General features: G+C 44.4%; 1 protein-coding gene across 9 annotated transcripts in view; it reads left to right on the top strand.

Annotated features, from left to right (window-relative positions):
* The window catches only part of LOC5574316 (protein unc-13 homolog B), a 335112-nt gene extending 312947 nt beyond the window's left edge, over positions 1-22165 (top strand). For 3 of the 9 annotated variants that reach the window (XM_021838878.1, XM_021838876.1, XM_021838877.1), the window contains exons 4-24: positions 12906-12943; positions 13006-13093; positions 13975-13983; positions 14057-14131; positions 14200-14351; positions 14416-14483; positions 14545-14929; positions 14992-15316; positions 15385-15657; positions 18963-19121; positions 19181-19306; positions 19370-19537; positions 19604-19885; positions 19955-20176; positions 20242-20408; positions 20471-20759; positions 20816-20974; positions 21034-21247; positions 21303-21404; positions 21465-21627; positions 21714-22165. In XM_021838878.1, coding sequence (XP_021694570.1) covers positions 12906-12943; positions 13006-13093; positions 13975-13983; positions 14057-14131; positions 14200-14351; positions 14416-14483; positions 14545-14929; positions 14992-15316; positions 15385-15657; positions 18963-19121; positions 19181-19306; positions 19370-19537; positions 19604-19885; positions 19955-20176; positions 20242-20408; positions 20471-20759; positions 20816-20974; positions 21034-21247; positions 21303-21404; positions 21465-21627; positions 21714-21903 — 3654 coding nt within the window. In that variant the 3' untranslated portion in view covers positions 21904-22165. Of the gene's footprint in view, positions 1-9133; positions 12163-12243; positions 12568-12626; positions 12776-12905; positions 12944-13005; positions 13094-13974; positions 13984-14056; positions 14132-14199; positions 14352-14415; positions 14484-14544; positions 14930-14991; positions 15317-15384; positions 15658-18962; positions 19122-19180; positions 19307-19369; positions 19538-19603; positions 19886-19954; positions 20177-20241; positions 20409-20470; positions 20760-20815; positions 20975-21033; positions 21248-21302; positions 21405-21464; positions 21628-21713 lie in introns of all 9 variants that reach the window. The other 6 variants (XM_021838873.1, XM_021838875.1, XM_021838874.1 and 3 more) reach the window with 6 other exon arrangements.
* Positions 22166-22734: the final 569 nt, after the last annotated feature.

Here is a 22734-nt window from a genome sequence, read left to right as displayed (position 1 = left end):
GTATAACAAGTGAGCTTTGGTTAAGATGCGCATATTCAGCAATATTTATTTATTTATTTATCAAACAGGAAAAATATTTGTCCGAGTGATTAGCATAGCACGACATTGAACATAAAATAATAAAATTACAAACAGGAAAGGTGAAATTTATCAAAAAATATCATGGAAATACACGATGCTACTGGTTTTGGGATAATCCATGATTTGTTCCTATGATTTTTGAGAAATCTCTTGGTAGTTCTCTTTACATTTTCTAGATAATTGTCACGAAATACTTCCAGGAATGCTGACTGTTGAAATTCAGTAGTAACGATGTCACTTTGTGTTGAATCATGGGTTGGAAAATCCTTTGACTGTCCTTTCGAATGTTTGGCATTGGCGTAGGAACAGGGGGGGGGGGGGGGGGGGGCAGGGGGGCCTGGCCCCCTCCAGAATCTTCCAGCCCCCCCCCCCAGAATTTTCGGTGATAATAACAAAAAACAACAATTAAACATTAAACAAAATTTTCTGAATCATGTTATTGACAAAAATCTCTTCAGTAGTTACGTTATTTTATGTAAAAATATAGTGAGAAAATCTCGCTTGTCTTACACAGCATCAACGTGGCGGTTCTGACTTCGGTGAATCACGCAACAACCGAAAGCTTAACCGTCCGCTGTCGATCGATTGATTGCCGATAGAACTAGCTTCTTGTTGTATGCGATAAGCGCAATTTTCCGACATCTCCGTTGCAAAACATACCGTGGTACAAACAAGCGTCAAAATAAAGCAGCATATTCACTGCATTCAGATTTCTCATGTTTTGAAATAGTGATGATTTTTCTTATGAGAATTCAATTAGGAAATCCATACATTAACTTCAACTCGTATATTGTTCCAAAAAAATAATTGAAAAAATAGACAAAATTACTAAAGAAATTTCTCAGACAATACATAGCGGGAATGTCGAACAATAAGACTTAACTTTCAAGGAATTTCGGCCTAGCCAAGTTTTCTTTAGATGAATAGCAGAAATTTTACCTGGTGTGAAAAAGTATAACAAAATTGATAATAGTGTTATATCCCAGCAATTAATTCTCTCTTTGATTTTGATTAATTTTTTTTGAATTATTTCCGCATGAATAAATTCATTGCTTAAACTATATGTTTCTAATAAAACTTATTATTTCATAGATTATTCAAGTTTTCGATATTCTTTATAGAATTTTAGTTGAATCAAATTTCTAAAGGAATATTCAATGGTAGCTTCAGAACTTTTGCAAACCTCTTAAAAATTAGTCAACCAATATTGTGGAACTTGTTCATACTTTCAAAATAAATTCCTCATGGTGAACATCCATTCCTTCTATTTCTACTTTTGATTAGAAAATTGTTTCCGGATTATGTTCCCACATTTACCTAAAAACTGTTACTTAATCATTCAAAAGTTCAGTTTTCTCTCGCAATTCCTCCAAAAAATAATTGATTCTGTCAAATCTAACGCAGAGATATTTTTCTGACAATTCTATTATCTATTATTCTATCATTCTTCTGTGATTTTCTTTTTTAAATAGTAATCTCAAACATTTATTTACAAATTCTCCCGCGAACCCAAGTAACCAAATTGCACTTTAATTCGCCCTGCGTGCTAATATAGTGCTATAATACAGCTGACATACCCTATATTGGCCGTATAATAGACTTATAAAGCCAAACAGGCGAATTAGAGGGCTAATGGTTGGGGATGGGAAGTTAAGTTCTTAAGAAATGTTTCCAAAATACTATTGCGTCAAAAATTCTTTCATGTCTCTTGCCTTAGAACCTTCAGAAAACATTTGTTGAAACCCCCCTGGAAAACTTTTGCTTCCAAAATTAGCATATCGATAAAGGAATCTGCAGAGACTAATGCTATAGAAATAATTTTATCAATTATTGGAAAAATCCATATCCTTGGTTTGAATTTTTGTCTGATACGAGGGCGGAATTCGAAGAAGATCTGACAGAAATGTTAGAAAACCAGAAATCAAGGTAGGATAGATTTCAAGAATAATTTCTAAATAAAATTCTGATGGACCTTCTTAAGAAATTTGTTGTATTTGTAAATTCATTAGAGATGTTTTAACAATCCTGTAATTTACCCGTATAGAAAAGATTATAAATTATCTTTTATTGTATCATTGCCCATATATTGTTCTGCCTGCTTCAACATTTTGTTGTTTCTCCTCCCTTCGCATGACGCTTTGAGGAGCTTTGTACAATAATCTTTCCATACTGCAGAAAGAAACATTTTAAAGAATATAAAAAATGTAGGAGTTAAGAAAAATTGCAGAAATTTCTCAACAAATTTTCAAACTAATGCAAAAGTGTCTCCTAACATTGAAATGCATTTAAATCTCACAATACAAATTTTACCACAATGCATCTTAGACCATATTTTCCCAATATGTGGGTTGCGATGTGAGCTGATGTCTAGTGGGTCACGAAAAATATTCTAAGTTTGCATTTATTTTCTACGTTTTCGAAATTCTACCAACCTTCTTGAGATCAAGTATCATTGTATCATTTTTGGCTTCAATTATTGGTTATCTTGAATCGGTAATTTTAAATTTACTTGAGAGTATCTAAATTTGAAATATCCGTATGCTAATTTTCAGAAAATATGACCATGAAAAATGGTCAACAATAGAACTGACATCTGGCAGAGTATTTTTTTCTAAACAAACTGCAAATATCATATTTAAAATGCATTGTGACAATGTGTAGGTTTATGTCAAAGAATTTAACGATTGGAGTTCAGTGAATTTTTTTTACTGACTATCACTTTTTTGGTTAAATTTCAAACTCAGCATAATTTACCTGAATATTTTAACAGAAAAAAGTCCTAGTGTGTCAATTTGTTACTAAAGTTGTGGATGACGTTAATAATTCTTTGTTTTTCAGTTCAGAAAGCTATACATTTTTACGTTTCAAACATGATGAAGGTTTCCTGTTTATATCGGAAAGATTTTTCTCTAGTTCATTCATCCTCAATGCATAAAATGGTCACTCTGATGTTGAACGATGATATTTTGACGTTTATTTAATTGTATGGAAATAAAAATCTGTGAGGTACAAGTTTCAGAAATTCTACGGTTTAAATCTTGAATTTTACTACAGGAATTAAGTAAATTTATCCGAATTATATTAAAGCTGCAATTAGTAAAAAAATATTAACAAAGATCTTTCAAACCCATAAAAAATATTGAAATATTCCTGGAGTAGTTTTAGAACCAAAAAATGGAGAATGGATGAATACTTAAATATTTTTTTATTGAAGAATCCTGAGATAAGCATTAGCCAAAAAATTGGAGTTATTGCTTATTTCTTGAACCTACAAGAATACTTGATAGAACTTTTAGAGAATTTTTTTAAAAAGTTCAACAAAATCTTTGTAAATCTAGTGGAAATCTTTTTCAAAAAATCCCAAAAGAATCGTTAGTACTGTTCAAAAAAAAAAAATATCTGGAAAATTCTTAGATGAATCTCTGGTATTTTTTGTTAGGATCCTTACAATAATATTCCACAATCCTAATATTCTAACAATAATTCTCTAAGAAATCCATGAACGGATTACTCAAGAAGTGTTTGAGTATTTTCTCGGAAAAGTTTTCGAAAGAACAGTTGAACGTATTCTTCTAGGAACTTTATAGAAATGTTAGAATTCTTCAAACATGTCTCAGTTAGGAATTTTGGAAAAATAAATTCAATAGAGTTTTGAAGGAATGCGAGATGTTACTCCTAGATTTTTGATAAATCTAAAAAATAATTACCTGTGAAAAACTACAGATAGGTCTGCGGAGAACTTCTCTGAGAAATCATGAATAACATATTACCAATTGAATTATTTTTAATTGCTCATTAAATGCTTGTGGAATATTACGAGAAATCTTTACAGTAACACCTGGAAGAGGCTTTTTTTGTAGGAAGTTGTTGTTGCGTTTTTGTTTTTGTTGTGATTTTTCCAACAATTCTATAGAGAAACTTTATAAATAATTTGAAAAGCAAAGTTTGAAATACTGTTGGCGTGCTCTCTGAATAATTCGTAGAATGAATCCTTGCTTGGTGATGTTGAAGACAATTTTGATGAGGCTCCTAGAATGTTTGTACTTTTTTCTGGAGAAATGCTTAGTAATTTCTGAAAATCCTAAACAAATTATTAATGAACACAGGAGGATACTTTAAACTAACAATTGGAATTTATATGTAATTAGTAACCAGAGGTCCTTCCAGGAGAAATGATTAAAATAATTTCCAATACATTCTCTCGCGGAATTCTTCAAGAGATTTTTTAAGCAATTCGATAGAGATTCTCCGAGAAATTTTCTGGTGAGATCAGAAAGTCTGGGAATGTTTTTCCATGCGAATCCTAGGACAAACTCAATTGAAATTGGTAAAAGAATTCTTGGAGAAAGAATTGATAAGTAAGAAATAAATTCATGAAGAAATTCCTGTGTGAGTTCTCAGAGTTTGTTTGTTGTTTGTTTTGTTTATTTGAGACATTTTACACCAAAACGATGCATTCATGTCTAATTCTCAGAGGAATCTCTTTAAAGCATATGGTTGAATACCTGAAAAGTTCGTAGAAGAATCACAAAGGACTTTCCTTCTGAGTTTATTTGCTTGAATTCTTAAAAGATTTTTTACTGGATTACAAAAAGAATGAATCTTTTTCGTAGCAAAAATTGAAATTTGCAAATATTTCTGATCTGCCGCAAAACGAGACAAAATAACAAATAAGTAAAATAAATACAAATCTGTCAAAACTACGAAATTTGAAAAAAAAATGTGATTTTTGCGACCGACATTACTTTTATAAAAGCAATATTTTCTAGGCCCCCCTTGGGCCCCCTCCAGAAAAAAATCCTAGCTACGCCAATGATGTTTGGTGATGATTCGGATACCACAACTTGAATAACCTTAAAAGAGCAGCAATGTGTGCCCCTTCCATGATTCTTATTCTGGATATCACCTCACTTTTGCTTCATATTTCGGACTATTTGATTCAAATTCTGGACAGCTCTTGATAAGCAAAGGTAAAGCATTAAAATCATTAATTAAACACTTGGAGGACCATTCAAAAAAGCTTATTGAAACAAGCTTCAAAATTGTGAGGTTTCAACAGCTAATTTGAAACATTTCAATAGAAACCAAGGGGTAGGACACTTGGTCTGGTATCAAAATATTAAAATATATTAATGATATTAATACAGATATTAAAAATATTATCAGGTATGCATGGAGTTTTGCTATTGATTGTGGTTGTCAAAGCAAACTGAATATTTACATGCACCAATCATAACGCTTCAATTATCCTCACGTATGGATTAATACACGAGTCTTGTTATTTGTGTGAAAACAAATTTTCTAATTGCAAAGCTCCCGTTTAGGAGTTGCTCTACTTCTGCTATTGCTTTTTCGAAATATGATTAAAGATGTAGTCGATTGCGTCCATCATTCAGATAAAATTGAGCCTACGAACGTGTATAATAGGTATTAGAACATACGCGACAGACAGGGGGGGGGGGGGGGCAAGTTGGTTGTGTTTAAAAATCCAGAAAACAATGAATGTTCTGACCAGGTATTAGTCAAAAAAGAATTTCCCGTGAGTTGAGGAAATGGCTCCAGTTCAAGTAATAGTTATGGTGAATCAAATTTTCTTTTGCGGTGTGCGTGAAAAAAAGTAAAACCAGAAGTGATAATACTAAAAGACCATGCAATTTAATTATCAAAATCTGTTTACAAGACGTCAAAATAAGTTTTTCTCCCCACCATACATGTTTTAGCTCATTCAAGGTTGATTTTTTATTTGAATTTTTATATATTTAATTGCTAAAATGCGGCCGAGTGTTTCGAGGATAACTAAGATCGCTATCTGACGTTATCATCCATCGTTTCTGAGTTATCTGACTAGGCATCGTTGTTCTTAATCCTCGGTGTCTTAACATCGACATCTGGTGAAACTCTGTTCACTTTTTTGCTGTGGTAATCAGGATCATACCGTAACAAAATTCTCACCATGTGTACCACTTTGAAAAAATCTTGTATTCCAGCGTAACTTAAAATATGTCAGTTTTTTTGTGTACGAAAAAGTCACAGCCACCTTGATGTAAATTGATGATATTACGGATTTTAATATATATATATTAATCAATATTAATATCAATATTAATGAGTGTCCTACCAAAGACAAATTAAAGACCTCCATGTCCCTTGCAGTTGCCCAAAATTTTATGGCTCATAAGGTAATCTAGAATGCCGTTCAAAGTGTACTGCGATCTGTCAAACTTGGGTACCTTTTCACTACCGAGGGACCAAATGCAGTACTAGAAGTGGTACCCAATCTGAGCCCGAGTGTGACGGACCTGGTCCTACCCCATGATAGAAACCTTTCCTATACAAGGTAGAATGTCCGGAATTTGAATCAGAATGGAGTGTTTTGGAAAAAAAAACTTTGAAGATTGATTTTTTGTCAAAAGGTAAAATTGAAATAAATCATGAAAAATGTCTTCAAAAATCCCGAGGCAAATACCAGGGGGAGTTTCTGTCGGATTTTTTTGAAAATCCCGTTTTTTGATCACGGATGTCTAAATGGTCAGGACAGGTCCGTTTCAATTGGGGTCAGATTGGGTACCACTTCCAGTACTGCATTTGGTCCCTCGGTAGTGCAAAAGGTACCCAAGTTTGACAAATCGCAGTACACTTTGAACGGCATTCTAGATTACCTTATGAGCCATAAAATTTTGAGCAACTGCAAGGGACATGGGGGTCTTTATTTTGTCTTTGGTCAGGATAAAACAACTAGTCAACTTGACCGCAATCAATCGATTTCACAATTTTTCTTATCAGGAAAATATCAAGCCACTAAATGGCCCCGTTACTCAGAAAGCAAGCAGTTTGCTCACTGTGAGAAAAACATATAATGCATAACTCCCAGTTTCAGGCTTCATGCTAAAAGGGTGCTGAGGCTGTGTATAATGATTTTGAGGTGACCAAGTTCTGATGAAAATTCTTGCAACGCCCATGAGGCGTCAGAGTCAGCCAATGGAAATAATAGACGCCATGCTCATACGAGGTGATTCCCGCAGTCACGGTGGGATGGGGTCATCTTTCGATACCTAGAAATTGGTGTAAGCATACGTAGGTGTTTCGCTAAAAACCTTCAACTTTGCCCCGTTCGCTTCGTTTACATATCGGTAGCAAGCCCCAGCTGTGGGGGATGGCCCGTGTGTCTGTAAATGGAAGAGAAACTGTCAATTTTAATGACGCAAATCTCTTCATTCCATCTTCGAGTCCCACGGCGGTCGTTCTTCGACTTGGCCCGGCAAATGACAAAGTTTGCTAACTGACTTACTTCGCTGGAAGGTATCAACCCATACCGTATCGCAGTAGGCTGCTCAATGCTTGCTCATCCTGCCTTCTTCCTTTTTGTCGAACAGTTCCGGCAAAAGTTCCTGGGGTCGGCAGGCAAACAACACACACTAGACATTAGAAGAGACAGTTTGCAGCAGTAGGCCATGCCGTCTGTCTGCGATGAACTCGTCTGCACTTGCATATAAACGAATGCATGGCACACTCGAATTCTCCTAGATACTCGTTTTAAATTAAGTCCCACTGAAGTTGAATTTCATTTCACGCACCGTTTCTGCACTTTGTGGTACGAGTTTCTGGGAATCGAAATGTACCTTACACCCAAATGGAGCATGCGGCATTCTAATACAATTCAGTGAAAGTAGGTATTTGCGTTGCGTGCAAAACGTTGGAAAAATTCGCCATGACAACGATTCCCGGAATTGATTTGACAAATGGAATTGCCAGCAATTCAAATTCACGCAGCTTAAACGCAAAATATGAACGGCGAAAAAAAAAAGAGGTTCATTATGACGAGCGAAATCGATCGGATTCGAAATTTGCCCGAGCAGGTGGTTCCCGTTCTTGGTAATAATGTATGAGAAGCGTGAATGTTTAACGTGCCGAAGTGATGTGATGAAAGTGTGGTGCAGATGGGAGTGGGAATGGAATCCCCGGTATTCTATGGCTTTTTGTTGAGATGTGGATTCCATACAGTTACCTACTCCCCTCACTCTCGAGGAGGTATGTGAATTCGCGCGCGCCATTAGTTGGGTTAGGGGTTCTCAGTTACGGAATGCGAAGTGAGGAGGTCTGTCCGGATGGAATTCCTTCTACTTTGTTTCCTCCTTCTACTACTTGGCGTTATTTCCCTACGGGAGCAGAGTCTGTTTTTCAGCAAATATATTTAAAAGTCGAGTCTAGTACACGATACTGATTACGGCTCTACAGTTGAGGTCGAAATACACGTATCTGTCAATTCATATACATTTTTGGGAATGTTAAATAGTTTCACAATTTTAATCATTTTAGAAATTCAAAAGCATGTAAATTAGAAAGTTATTTCCTTGCCCATCCATGCGCTGCGTTTAGCAGACTGAGGAACTCTGCCCTCTAACATACACACACAGCAAGCTGTGAATAATTCCATTCACCGGATCCGGGCTGCTATGTTGCAAAATGAATAACTGACTTACCGAAGTTGCCTTTGGCCGTTCCCGCATCCCCATCTCGCCCATCCAACTACATAGAGATTTCAAAACCATTTTCGCCATGATTATTTGACACAAGGTCAACAAGCCCTAGCCCTCGTAACTAGACGCCTTTTGGCAATGCTTACGCTTCGTTTCCGTTAACGACTTCACTAGATATCCTTCTGGATTCTGGATGTGCCACCGCGTGGTTTTAATTAACCCATCCTCCTCCGAAAAACGGCAAACCAGTGCCATCCGGTACTATCGCGGCATTCGAAGTTTTATGTTTCTTGTGGTAGCTTTTATGACCTGCCGCAGAAGTGCGCTCCACTCTTCGGAGGAATTACATGACACAAACAGAAAAACACAATTGCTCACGGGCAGATGAAATATTTTATTACATTGTTTCGCCGGCGACGACAGCATCGTCTTCACGATTCGAAACTAAGTTGTTATAAAGATTTAGCTTCAAAGGAACCGTCTCCCTCTCCCATCCCTTCCGCACACTTTCCCTATCAACCAGATTCGTTAAAATTCTTCATTCATCGCCTACTTTTTACCTCACCGTTTTTTAGATATAGCAGCCGCCAGCCGTCGCCGCACTTCAGTGCCTACTTTGATCCCACGGCTTCCCGATACTGTGCCGCCGACGCCACCATGGACGAAAACGAGGTGATGGCGGCGTACCTGTGGAGCAAGCAGTCCCAGGACCTCTATGCTAGCCATGGACTCAAGGATCTGCACCATTTGCATCAGGACTTCATCATCAACGACTACACCGATAAGATCGCCACCAACATCGATCTGCTCGATACGGAGCTCAAGTTCGCTTGGGCTGCCCTCAATCTCCTGAACGAGGAGTACAACAAGATGGCGGAGAAGGTGTTCAAGTTGCAGTCGTTGAACCTGTCCCAGCAGCGTATCGTGCAGAACCTGCAGTACATGGAGGAGCACCGGAAGGCCTACCTGGATATGATTCCCGAGTACGCCAAGCATCATGAATTCTCGCTGCAAGAGCAGTCACGACTTCAAGAAGAGCTGCAGTACCGGGATTGTATCGACGAGGCCTATCTGCAGCACCAGCAGCAGCAGCAAATGCCGCCTTATCCGCCGTACGATCTTGGATGGCGATACGACCCGGCGACGATGCCTGAAGAAATGGCCATTCACGATCCGGACTACTGGCTGATGCGGAGGAACCTGTCCAACATTCCCGAAGAACAGCTGGCCCAAGTTCAAGCCCCGCCTCGATACCCGCAGCAGATCTCCACCAATCCCTTCCTCCAATCGATGGAAGCCGCAAACGGAGGAATACTTCGGGAGATCGAACCGGCTAGCGATGCTGCGATGATCGAAGAGCAACTCAGGGCCTCTTTCTTGAACCATTCCCAGCAGCTGGAGTTAGAGTACGGATCACCGATGGCCAAACAGTTCGTTGCCGAGCGGATCGAGAAGCTCAGAGACGACGACGTGAAGCAACTGATCACGCGGGTGCTAGATGACGAAGATGTGGCGTCGCTGAGCAGCGAGGAGGTCGAGAAGGTTAGAACGTTCATGGCGAAGAACTGCAGCGATTTGCGAGAGGTGTTTGCGGAGGAGTTTTCACCACTGGCCCGGGATACCAAGGGTGGAGAGAAGTTGATTCTGCAGAACAAGCAAAGTGGCGTCAGTCCGAAGAAGGAGTTCAACAAGTACATCCATCTACCGAACGCCGAAGGAATAGCATCGTTGAACAACGACGATCTGCTAACGGTGGACAACGGGACAATCAGCATCCAGGATAGCAACGGAACCATCGACAACGAATTTAAGCTCAATCTGAACATGGTCCATCCAGCGAATGGGTTTGGAGGTGTTTCGCCAAAGAAGTTGATAGAATTTTCACCTTTCGGGATGCAAAAGTGTATGTTGCGGGAGACGAAGGAGAGTAACGTTTTTCCGGAGAGTATGCTGAACAAACCGAGTTTCGCAGACTTGATGAACAGTAAGCCGTGTGCGGAGACTGCGATGACCTTTACAAACTTGAATGGGGAAACGGAATCGATATTTAGCCAAAGTTTTAAGGAAGCGGTAGAAGCGAAGCTAGCTGGACAAGCCGTACAAATGGCTGGTATTATGATTAACCAGGGTGAACAGCTTCCACCGTTTCCGGCTGTGCCATTAAAACCGAACATTAGTGAAGCTCTGGAAACGGCTGCTACGAATGGAGCCATCGAGCCCAGGCGACCAAGTGTTACGGAAGCGGGTACCGTATTGATAACCCCGGAAGCTCGCCGACCAAGCATAGTAGACCAAGTACTCCCATCATTAGCTAGGAAACCAAGTATAACGACCGTCTCGGACATACCACGAAAGCCGAGCGTTACGGAAGCCTACGAACCATCAATGTTTGCAACGGTTCCTCGAAGGCCAAGCGCAATCGAACCGAGCGAATCCTCATCGATCTTCCAACCAATTGCAAGAAAGCCAAGTGTAACGGAAACTGCCTCGAGCCCTCCGATGTTCACACCACTACCAGGGCAAACCACCATCACCGATACCCCGGAAATGCAAGCGATCTATGAGTCGTTGTCGCGAAAATCTAGTTTACCGACCTTAGGTGACTTCTTCCCGTCGCTGGACATCACCGACTCTGGTTTCGCTGACTCTACCGACGGAATGTCCCTGTTTCCAACTATTCCGTTGAATCTGTCGACGTCGGACGCACCCGTTAGTTTACCGGATTTCTCTACCCTATCGACGATTTCCAACATTCCGGAAACATCGGAAGCGTCCTCGTTCGTTATGTCTATGAACTCGTCCGGATTCAGCGAAGCATCGGACAGTATCACGCTTCCACCGATAGTAGCTACAGCCGAATCGAGCACGACTGCCGTAATATCAGCCCAGCTGTCAAATCAACTCAATCAAACCACCGCAGCCATATCGAAGGAAGTCCTCCTACCGCCGGAGAAGATATCTTTACCACCCATATCAGCAGCTCCCGCAACGATAGCTGCCCTAGCGGATAGCAAACCGATCGCCCAAGCGACAGCACCTCCCCCTTCGACCGTTCCAACATCAACCACTTCGATCACTGCGGATGTGATGAAGTCGGTGAAACCCATTGTTAGTCAAGCGCCTACAACGTCCTCTCCAGTCGCAACCCAAGCCCAAGTTAAACCGGTACAGACAACGGCATCAGCGCCTGTCCCCGTTTCCACTTCAGCTCCGGCACCAGCACCAACACCAGCTCCTGCGCCTATTCAGAAGCCACCCTCTCAACCCCAGCAACCGCCACAACCGGAATCCAAGGGCAGTGGCTTCTTTCAAACCTCCACCGCCAACACCAACCTCTTCGGGGGCTTCTTCACCAAAGTCAACAAGAACCTCGCACATCAGGACAGTTCCGACAGTCTAATCAGCGCCAAATCCAAAGCGTTCTTCGCCACCATGAAAAGCTCCTTCTCGCTCGACTCCAGCAAGCAATCCGTTGACGAACCGTCGCAACAGCAGCCACCTCCATCGCAGCAGCAGGTTCCTCCGCAGACGACGCCACCTTCGACGGCCACGTCCACCTCGAGTGCCGGCGGCCACCAGCAGGTATCGCCACCGGCCGCAGCAGGTAAGTCCCCCGCTCCGGTGTCCAGTGTTTCTCGGTGTTGTGTGTCCCCTGTGTTTACCCTTGAACCCCTTTCGTGATCAGAAGAAACAACCACCATCACCACTACTCCACCCCTACAATCTCCAGCAGATGTAGCGCAGGGTCAGTACCTGCACGAACAGAAGGAGTTTTCCCCCTTGCAAGAACAGTTCCCGAGCGGCGAGCATGAACAGTCCCCGTACGGAGCGGGTTCGGAGTTTCCGACACTCAACGACTACAGCAGCACAACGCCGAACGCACAACAGGAACAGCCGTACCCGGGAGACGAACTGCAAGGGATGATCGAAGTCGACGGTGAAGTGCCGAGCATGCCGATGCAGCGGAAGCAGAGCTTGTTTCGTGCACAGGGAAGTGAAGGATCGATGGGTAAGTTGAGGGAGAGGTATTCGTGAAATCGTGAAGCGTCCATTCTGTCTTCTTTCCAGATGGTGAAGGTGGTAGCAAGTGGAAACTGCTCAAAACGTTGAAGGAGAAGCGAATCGAGGAGAAACAGAAGGTAGCGGATGCTGGCGTCGAGGAAGAGGAACCGGGTCTGTTCAAGAAGGTCGACGTAGGTGGTAAGGAAGAACCGGAGGTAATTGATGCCAAATGTTTGCAATCTTGTTCGACAAATAAACCTCAACTAGATGTAAGGAATAAGCGTAGAGAATTTCTGTTTCGGGGTCAATAGGAACTAATATGTCATTTCGTTCGTCTTTTCACAGAAGCGCAACGGAACTAACGAGAGTGGACGAGGAAATGGGTGAGTTTGTTGAAGCTATAGAAAGGTGTTTGGAGATTTCTAACAACTATTTCGTTCAACAGAGTGGGAGACAATACTTTTTACAGCAACATCGACAGTATGCCGGATATTCGTCCCCGGCGGAAGTCGATCCCATTGGTGTCGGAATTGGTAGGTATCGCTTAGTAGCGTAGAGAATGATACCACACCGAAAGATGGTCAATGAAATTGTGGATAGATTGTGCCGTAGTCTGTTAGGTGTCTTAAAAAGCTCTCAAGAGTTCTGAGATATGCTGCGAACTCGAAAATGTGGAATGTATGTAGGCTGTTCATTGCCGTTAAGATCATCAACTCACACATTCTAGAATCATCATAAGATCTCCAATACATTATTAAGTTCTAATCATTAAGTTCACGAGGTAGCATAACTAGTATAATCTTTCCTCCATTTTTTTTAACAATGCTTGGGCAGGTAAGACTGTAAGGGGTTCAAAGTTATACAAATTACAACTTTCTATAACTCAGGCACGACATGATCGAAGAAGCACAATAAGCTTCCACCAAGAAACTTGAAAAACTTCCTCCAATATGCTGGAAAACATTTTCCTTAAAGAAGCCTGAAAAGCATCCTTTGAGCTTTCCCTGAGACTCTTTAAGCTTATCTTCATCTTATTTAACAAGAACGGGATTAACGACTATTAAGACTTCCTGTAGATCTAGTTCAAGGACAAGATGGATGGCTAAACTCGAACTTCAGCCTTCAAATGAGATTTAGATCTTCAGCTGTCAGAATATTTTATGTGAATTTGCATGAACAAGTGTTAAACGTCTAAGGAAAATGTTCTATCCACAACTCTGCGACCACCTTTCGGTACAACGTGACAGATCTAACGAATGTTGCATCAAACCCTGTATCTCTCCAATATCTGCTCATGCTCACTCTTACTCTCTGAACCGTCTGAATGTTTTGAATGTACCTTCCGTTGTCCAACATAACCTGCTACTACCAACCACTGTCCACCACTACGTAAACCAACGATATCCGCCAACAGGTCCTAAAAGTAAGTCATTGTGTACGCCGGTAGTCGTTGAACCCTAGCCATCACTAATCGTGTCAATTTACCTTCTCTACAGACGATGTTGGCTACGAAACGCCAAGCAGCTGGACTTACATCGGTTGTACGGGCCACCTTGAATGACGAAGAACTGGTAATGCCCTCTCGATCAGATCATCAAAGGCTACAACTTCACTAATCTCTTCTTCTTCCGCCCAACAGAAAATGCATGTCTACAAGAAGGCCCTACAGGCGTTGATCTACCCGATCTCGTCGACAACCCCGCACAACTTCGTCCTGTGGACGGCAACTTCCCCGACGTACTGTTACGAGTGCGAAGGACTGCTGTGGGGTATCGCCCGCCAAGGTGTCAGGTAAGTGGTCCTTCATGAACCGCTGCAGAAGAACAGGTTTAAAAGTCATTCTAACGATTCCCAGATGTACGGAATGTGCCGTCAAGTGCCACGAGAAGTGCAAGGACCTGTTGAACGCCGATTGCCTACAGAGTATGTCCAAGGGGTGAGGTCGGAGTCATGATGAGTTAACCAAAACCTTACTCCATTTCAGTGTGCTTTGCGGGTGCTTCCGAGAAGAGTTCCAAGCATGGTGCCGCCGAAGATAAGGCAAATTCTGTGATCGCAGCGATGAAGGAACGGATGAAGCAACGGGAACGGGACCACCCGGAGATCTTCGAGGTGATCCGGAAGGTGTTCAACGTGGAGGAGAAGAGCCACGCAGGTCACATGAAGGCGATCAAGCAGAGCGTACTGGACGGTACGAGCAAGTGGTCTGCCAAGATCGGCATCACTGTGATCTGCGCTCAGGGTTTGATCGCGAAGGACAAGAGCGGTACCAGCGATCCGTACGTTACCGTTCAGGTCAGCAAGGTCAAGAAGCGAACGCGCACGATGCCGCAGGAGCTGAACCCGGTGTGGAATGAGAAGTTTAACTTGTGAGTGCCTTGGATCTGCTTGGGGGTTAATCGACAACTAATGGTCTTCCTGTCTTCCACAGTGAGTGCCACAATTCTTCCGATCGTATCAAGGTCCGCGTCTGGGACGAGGACAACGATCTGAAGTCGAAACTGCGCCAGAAGTTGACCCGCGAATCGGACGACTTTCTGGGACAGACAATCATCGAGGTGCGAACGCTTTCGGGCGAGATGGACGTGTGGTACAATCTGGAGAAGCGAACGGACAAATCAGCGGTGTCGGGTGCGATTCGGTTGCACATTTCGGTGGAAATCAAGGGCGAGGAGAAGGTCGCTCCGTACCACGTGCAGTACACCTGTCTGCACGAGAACGTGTTCCACTATCTGTGCGAAGAGGCAATGGGGCAGGTAAGTCAACCGTATAGATCGTAGGTTCCGTAGACATGGACACTGATTGAGCTAACCGATGCGTGCAGGTCAATCTTCCGCAAACAAAAGGCGACGAAGGGTGGAAGATCTACTTTGACGAGACGCCCGAGGAGATAGTGGACGAGTTCGCCATGCGGTATGGCATCGAGAACATCTACCAGGCCATGACGCACTTCCATTGCCTATCGACCAAGTACCTGTGCGCGGGCGTCCCGGCAGTGATGAGTACCTTACTAGCGAACATTAACGCTTACTACGCACACACGACGGCTTCGACCGCTGTATCGGCCAGCGATCGCTTCGCTGCTAGCAACTTTGGCGTGAGTATTCTGAGGTTAATCTCCTGAAGCTTTTCCTAAACTTCTCGGAAGCTTTTTCGAAGTCTCTCGGATGCTTTCTTGAAGCCTCTCGGAAGCTTTCCCGAAGCTTCTCGGAAGCTTTCCCGAAGCTTCTCGGAAGCTTTCCCGAAGCTTCTCGGAAGCTTTTCCGAAGCTTCTCGAAAGCTTTCCCGAAGCTTCTCGAAAGCTTTCTCGAAGCTTCTCGGAAGCTTTCCCGAAGCTTCTCGGAAGCTTTTCCGAAGCTTCTCGGAAGCTTTCCCGAAGCTTCTCGGAAGCTTTCCTGAAGCTTCTCGGAAGCTTTCCCGAAGCTTCTCGGAAGCTTTCCCGAAGCTTCTCGGAAGCTTTCCCGAAGCTTCTCGGAAGCTTTCCCGAAGCTTCTCGGAAGCTTTCCCGAAGCTTCTCGGAAGCTTTCCCGAAGCTTCTCGGAAGCTTTCCCGAAGCTTCTCGGAAGCTTTCCCGAAGCTTCTCGGAAGCTTTCCCGAAGCTTTTCGGAAGCTTTCCCGAAGCTTCTCGGAAGCTTTCCCGAAGCTTTTCGGAAGCTTTCCCGAAGCTTCTCGGAAGCTTTCCTGAAGCTTCTCGGAAGCTTTCCTGAAGCATCTCGGAAGCTTTCCTAAAGCTTCTCGGAAGCTATCCTGAAGCTTCTCGGAAGCTTTCCTGAAGCTTCTCGGAAGCTTTCCTAAAGCTTCTCGGAAGCTATCCTGAAGCTTCTCGGAAGCTTTCCTGAAGCTTCTCGGAAGCTTTCCTGAAGCTTCTCGGAAGCTTTCCTGAAGCTTCTCGCAAGCTTTCCTGAAGCTTCTCGGAAGCTTTCCTGAAGCTTCTCGGAAGCTTTCCTGAAGCTTCTCGCAAGCTTTCCTGAAGCTTCTCGCAAGCTTTCCTGAAGCTTCTCGGAAGCTTTCCTGAAGCTTCTCGGAAGCTTTCCTGAAGCTTCTCGGAAGCTTTCCTGAAGCTTCTCAGAAGCTTTCCTGAAGCTTCTCGGATGCTTTCCTGAAGCTTCTCGGAAGCTTTCCTGAAGCTTCTCGGAAGCTTTCCTGAAGCTTCTCGGAAGCTTTCCTGAAGCTTCTTGGAAGCTTTCCTGAAGCTTCTCGGAAGCTTTCCTGAAGCTTCTCGGAAGCTTTCCTGAAGCTTCTCGGAAGCTTTCCTGAAGCTTCTCGGAAGCATTCCTGAAGCTTCTCGGAAGCTTTCCTGAAGCTTCTCGGAAGCTTTCCTGAAGCTTCTCGGAAGCTTTCCTGAAGCTTCTCGGAAGCTTTCCTGGAGCTTCTCGGATGCTTTCCCGAAGCTTCTCGGAAGCTTTCCCGAAGCTTCTCGGAAGCTTTCCCGAAGCTTCTCGGAAGCTTTCCCGAAGCTTCCCGGAAGCTTTCCCGAAGCATCTCGGAAGCTTTCCCGTAGCTTCTCGGAAGCTTTCCCGTAGCTTCTCGGAAGCTTTCCCGTAGCTTCTCGGAAGCTATCCGGAAGCTTCTCGGAAGCTTTCCCGAAGCTTCTCGGAAGCTTTCCCGAAGCTTCTCGGAAGCTTTCCCGAAGCTTCTCGGAAGCTTTCCCGAAGCTTCTCGGAAGCTTTCCCGAAGCTTCTCGGAAGCTTTCCCGAAGCTTCTCGGAAGCTTTCCCGAAGCTTCTCGGAAGCTTTCCCGAAGCTTCTCGGAAGCTTTCCCGAAGCTTCTCGGAAGCTTTCCCGTAGCTTCTCGGAAGCTTTCCCGAAGCTTCTCGGTAGCTTCCCCGAAGCTTCTCGGAAGCTTTCCCGAAGCTTCTCGGAAGCTTTCCCTAAGCTTCTCGGAAGCTTTCCCGAAGCTTCTCGGAAGCTTTCCCGAAGCTTCTCGGAAGCTTTCCCGAAGCTTCTCGGAAGCTTTCCCGAAGCTTCTCGGAAGCTTTCCCGAAGCTTCTCGGAAGCTTTCCCGAAGCTTCTCGGAAGCTTTCCCGAAGCTTCTCGGAAGCTTTCCCGAAGCTTCTCGGAAGCTTTCCCGAAGCTTCTCGGAAGCTTTCCCGAAGCTTCTCGGAAGCTTTCCCGAAGCTTCTCGGAAGCTTTCCTGAAGCTTCTCGGAAGCTTTCCCGAAGCTTCTCGGAAGCTTTCCCGAAGCTTGTCGGAAGCTTTCCCGAAGCTTCTCGGAAGCTTTCCCGAAGCTTCTCGGAAGCTTTCCCGAAGCTTTTCGGAAGCTTTCCCGAAGCTTCTCGGAAGCTTTCCCGAAGCTTCTCGGAAGCTTTCCCGAAGCTTCTCGGAAGCTTTCCCGAAGCTTCTCGGAAGCTTTCCCGAAGCTTCTCGGAAGCTTTCCCGAAGCTTCTCGGAAGCTTTCCCGAAGCTTCTCGGAAGCTTTCCCGAAGCTTCTCGGAAGCTTTCCCGAAGCTTCTCGGAAGCTTTCCCGAAGCTTCTCGGAAGCTTTCCCGAAGCTTCTCGGAAGCTTTCCCGAAGCTTCTCGGAAGCTTTCCCGAAGCTTCTCGGAAGCTTTCCCGAAGCTTCTCGGAAGCTTTCCCGAAGCTTCTCGGAAGCTTTCCCGAAGCTTCTCGGAAGCTTTCCCGAAGCTTCTCGGAAGCTTTCCCGAAGCTTCTCGGAAGCTTTCCCGAAGCTTCTCGGAAGCTTTCCCGAAGCTTCTCGGAAGCTTTCCCGAAGCTTCTCGGAAGCTTTCCCGAAGCTTCTCGGAAGCTTTCCCGAAGCTTCTCGGAAGCTTTCCCGAAGCTTCTCGGAAGCTTTCCCGAAGCTTCTCGGAAGCTTTCCCGAAGCTTCTCGGAAGCTTTCCCGAAGCTTCTCGGAAGCTTTCCCGAAGCTTTCGGAAAGCTTTCCCGAAGCTTCTCGGAAGCTTTCCCGAAGCTTCTCGAAAGCTTTCCCGAAGCTTCTCGGAAACTTTCCTGAAGCTTCTCGGAAACTTTACCGATCCGAAGCTTCTCGGAAGCTTTCCCGAAGCTTCTCGGAAGCTTTCCCGAAGCTTCTCGGAAGCTTTCCCGAAGCTTCTCGGAAGCTTTCCCGAAGCTTCTCGGAAGCTTTCCCGAAGCTTCTCGGAAGCTTTCCCGAAGCTTCTCGGAAGCTTTCCCGAAGCTTCTCGGAAGCTTTCCCGAAACTTATCGGAAGATTTCCTGAAGCTTCTCGGAAGCTTCCCCGAAGCTTCTCGGAAGCTTTCCTGAAGCATCTCGGAAGCTTTCCCGAAGCTTCTCGGAAGCTTTCCTGAAGCTTCTCAGAAGCTTTCCTGAAGCTCTTTGGAAGCTTTCCTGAATCTTCTATGAACCGTTCCTTATGCTTCGTGAAAATTCTTCAAGTTTCTCAGAGCAGAGTTACTCAATTCGCCTCATTTTCACCCACTTTGCAGAAGGAGAAATTCGTTAAACTACTTGACCAGCTGCACAACTCTCTCCGTATTGATCTATCGATGTATCGCAACAACTTCCCCGCTTCCAGCCAAGAGAAACTGATGGATCTCAAGTCCACGGTCGATCTGCTAACCAGTATTACATTTTTCCGCATGAAGGTGAGTTAATCGGAGACTACGACAAGGTAACTGCTTTACTGGTTAACTGTATTCCACAGGTGCAAGAATTGTCGAGCCCACCTAGAGCTAGTACTGTAGTTAAGGACTGCGTTAAGGCTTGTCTACGCTCAACGTATCAGTTTTTGTTCGAGAATTGTTATGAGTTGTATAATCGAGAATTTCAGGTGAGTTTCCTCGATGGATGCTTTGTGGGAGAAGATTCTGAAACTCGATCCTCTTCATTCTAGGTCGACCCCAACGAAGCGAAACGTGAGGGCGAAGACCATGGACCAAAATTAGAGAATGTTGACTTTTGGCACAAACTAATCGCACTTATCGTATCAGTAATAGAGGAAGATAAGAATAGTTATAGCGCAGTGCTTAATCAATTTCCACAGGAGCTTAATATAGGGCAGGTAGGTCTCAAGTATGGCGTTGGAATATTTGAACGATTTCTCTAACTCTCGCTTACCTTTTTGAAGGTCTCGGCTGCAACGATGTGGAGTCTGTTCGCAATAGATATGAAGTACGCACTGGAAGAGCACGAACAGCACCGCCTGTGTAAATCATCCGCCTACATGAACCTGCACTTCAAGGTCAAGTGGCTGTATACGAACTACGTAAAGGAGGTACCGCCGTACAAGGGCGCCGTGCCGGAGTACCCGGCCTGGTTCGAGCCGTTTGTAATGCAGTGGCTCAACGAGAACGACGACGTATCGCTTGAGTACCTGCATGGTGCCTTCAAGCGTGACAAGAAGGACGGGGTAAGACTTCGGCTCTCACCGACCGATGGTGAACACTAACCTTCAACCGCTTCACTCTTTTCCCTACAGTTCCAAAAGAGCAGTGAGCACGCACTGTTCTCCAACTCGGTCGTGGACGTGTTCACACAGTTAACGCAGTGCTTCGATGTAGTTAGCAAACTGGACTGCCCGGATCCGGAGATCTGGAAGCGGTACATGCGACGATTCGCCAAAACTATTGTGAAAGTGTTGCTCGCTTACGTAGATATAGTAAAAACCGAATTTCCCGATATCATGCATGAGGAGAGGACGGTAAGTCAGCTCGTCGACTTCAGCTTCGTAGACAAGGTGTTCACTATACGCATTCTACCATTCAGGCTTGTATTCTGATGAACAATATCCAACAACTTCGGGTCCAATTGGAGAAGATGTTCGATTCGATGGGTGGTGACAAGCTGGAGGAAGATGCGGCCAACATCTTGAAGGAACTGCAGCAGAATCTAAACACCGCATTAGACGATCTGGCTACGCAGTTCGCCGTCAGGTAGACTACACCTATTTCTAAGTCCTAGGTGTGTGTTAACTTTCGTTCTAATACATTTCTAGCTTGGAACCACGCATAACCGGTAGCGTACGGGAACTGGGAGATCTGCTGCAGCAAGTCAAGCAGCAGACTTCCCTGTTCCACGCACCACCCACCGACGATGCCAACATAATCGCCATGGAGGCGGACGAAGTCCTTCGGCCGCTGATGGATCTGCTGGACGGATCGCTCTCAATGTACGCCCAATCATGCGAGAAGACTGTGCTCAAGCGATTGCTCAAGGAACTGTGGAAGATTGTCATCCGGACGCTGGAGAAGACCATCGTGCTGCCGCCGATGACGGACCGAACGGTATTCAGTCGTTGATCTATTCTTGACCTGAATTCATCGATTAATCCGCATTTTAGATGGTCTTCAAACATCTCACGGACAACGCCAAGAACCTGGCGGCCAACGCCAAGATCGAAGACATGTCCAGGCTGTTCAAGAATCACGTGGCAGGCAAGTCGGACGCCAAGAACGTACTCAGCGGGGTGATGGATATTTCCAAGGAGGTCCGTCCAAATGTAACTGTTGGCTGTACTTTCACTCTGGCCTTCCATGATAACGCTTGCCTTTGTTTCAGATCGAAAAGAATCTCTCGCCGAAGCAGTGCGCCGTTCTTGAAGTGGCCCTTGACACCATCCAGCAGTACTTCCACGCCGGTGGCAATGGACTGAAGAAGCCGTTCCTGGAGAAATCGCCCGAGCTGCAGAGCCTGAAGTACGCTCTGAGTCTGTACACGCAGACGACGGATACGCTGATCAAGTCGTTCGTCTCCGGACAAGGGGCATCGGAAGGTAAGTTCCGTTGAGTATTGTCCGTTTCTCGTATAATCAAAAGCGGTCTTTCCAGAGGGTGGAATCAACCATGACGATGCTTCCGTCGGGGAGGTTTCGATTCAAATCGACGTCTCGTCCAATCCGGAGAACGGCGAACAGAAGATATCCGTCAAAGGTGAGTATCTCCGTCTACGGTCCCAGAATCAACGCCTTCTTAACTCGCTTCCATCCGCAGTAATCGCCGCCAACGATCTGAAGTGGACCGTCCCGTCCGGAATGTTCCGGCCGTTCATCGAGGTGAACCTGATCGGGCCGCACCTGAACGACCGGAAGCGCAAGTTCGCCACCAAATCCAAATCCAACAACTGGTCACCGAAGTACAATGAGTCGTTCCATTTGTAAGTATCCGACTCCAGAGATCACTTCTTCATTCAATTACGAAGAGTTGGGCACTCATTTCGACTTTTTCGTCCTGTCTCAACAGCATCATTGGCAACGAGGAGCAGTTGGAGTTCTTCGAGTTGCACATCTGCGTCAAAGATTACTGCTTTGCTCGTGAGGATCGCCTGGTGGGGGTCGCAATCCTGAAGCTGAAGGACGTAGTCGATCAGGTATGGGGATGGGCGATTGTTGGGATCATTTTTCTGTTGTTGGAATGTTCGGGATTTGAGTGAGTGAGATGGATGTCGAAAACGTGGAAGAATACCATTGGCTGCCCTTTTCCCGGTGGTAAGTCAGGAGGGGCAGAAGTTTACTTTCAGGTTAGCTTGGGGAGTGACGAGGTGAAGTTCTGAAGGTTTTGAGGTGAGTATGATGGCCATCTACTAACTCTACAGATTTATATTTCGTTGCAAGCATACCTACAGGTGGAATGAGGGCTCTCCATAGTGATCTTCAACAAGTGAACACGATTCTAATAAAGCTCTTTTTTGTACATTAGAACTGTTGTTAATAGTCCGAAAAAGCCATGTTACTGCAGGTCTAAACTTAATCCAATCCTGAAAAGGTGATTGTGGTATCGGGAAATTTTGCGTGGAAGATCTAGATCCACATACAATATTTCCCAGGACATCTATCGAAAATCATCATCAGATATCCAATGCGGATCTCAATTAATCACTTTGAGGTCATCACATAAATCTACTCGGTTATCCCCAGAATACTCTTCAAAGGAGCTCCACACAGGTCTCACCTGATGTCTACAGATGTCTATAGAGATATCTTCAATGAAGTTTCCACAAAAGTCTCCGCAAAAGTATCCACTAATGTCTACAGATGTCTGTACAGAGCTCTCAAAAAAAGTTTTTACAAAAGTCTCCACACAGGTCTCCACTGATGTCTGTACAGAGTTTATTCAGAAGTCTCTACGATAGTCTTCACTGAGGCCAATGTGAAAGTCTCCATAAAGGACATTGCAGAAGTCTCCCGTGCGGACCCCAACGGGGTCATAGAATTCTTCAGATAGGTCTACATAGAAATCACTTTAGAAGTTTCCATAGAGATCT

Source organism: Aedes aegypti, chromosome 1 (assembly GCF_002204515.2).
Source record: "Aedes aegypti strain LVP_AGWG chromosome 1, AaegL5.0 Primary Assembly, whole genome shotgun sequence".
In the NCBI taxonomy this organism is placed as follows: domain Eukaryota; kingdom Metazoa; phylum Arthropoda; class Insecta; order Diptera; family Culicidae; genus Aedes; species Aedes aegypti.
This window is presented reverse-complemented; position numbering and strand designations above follow the sequence as displayed.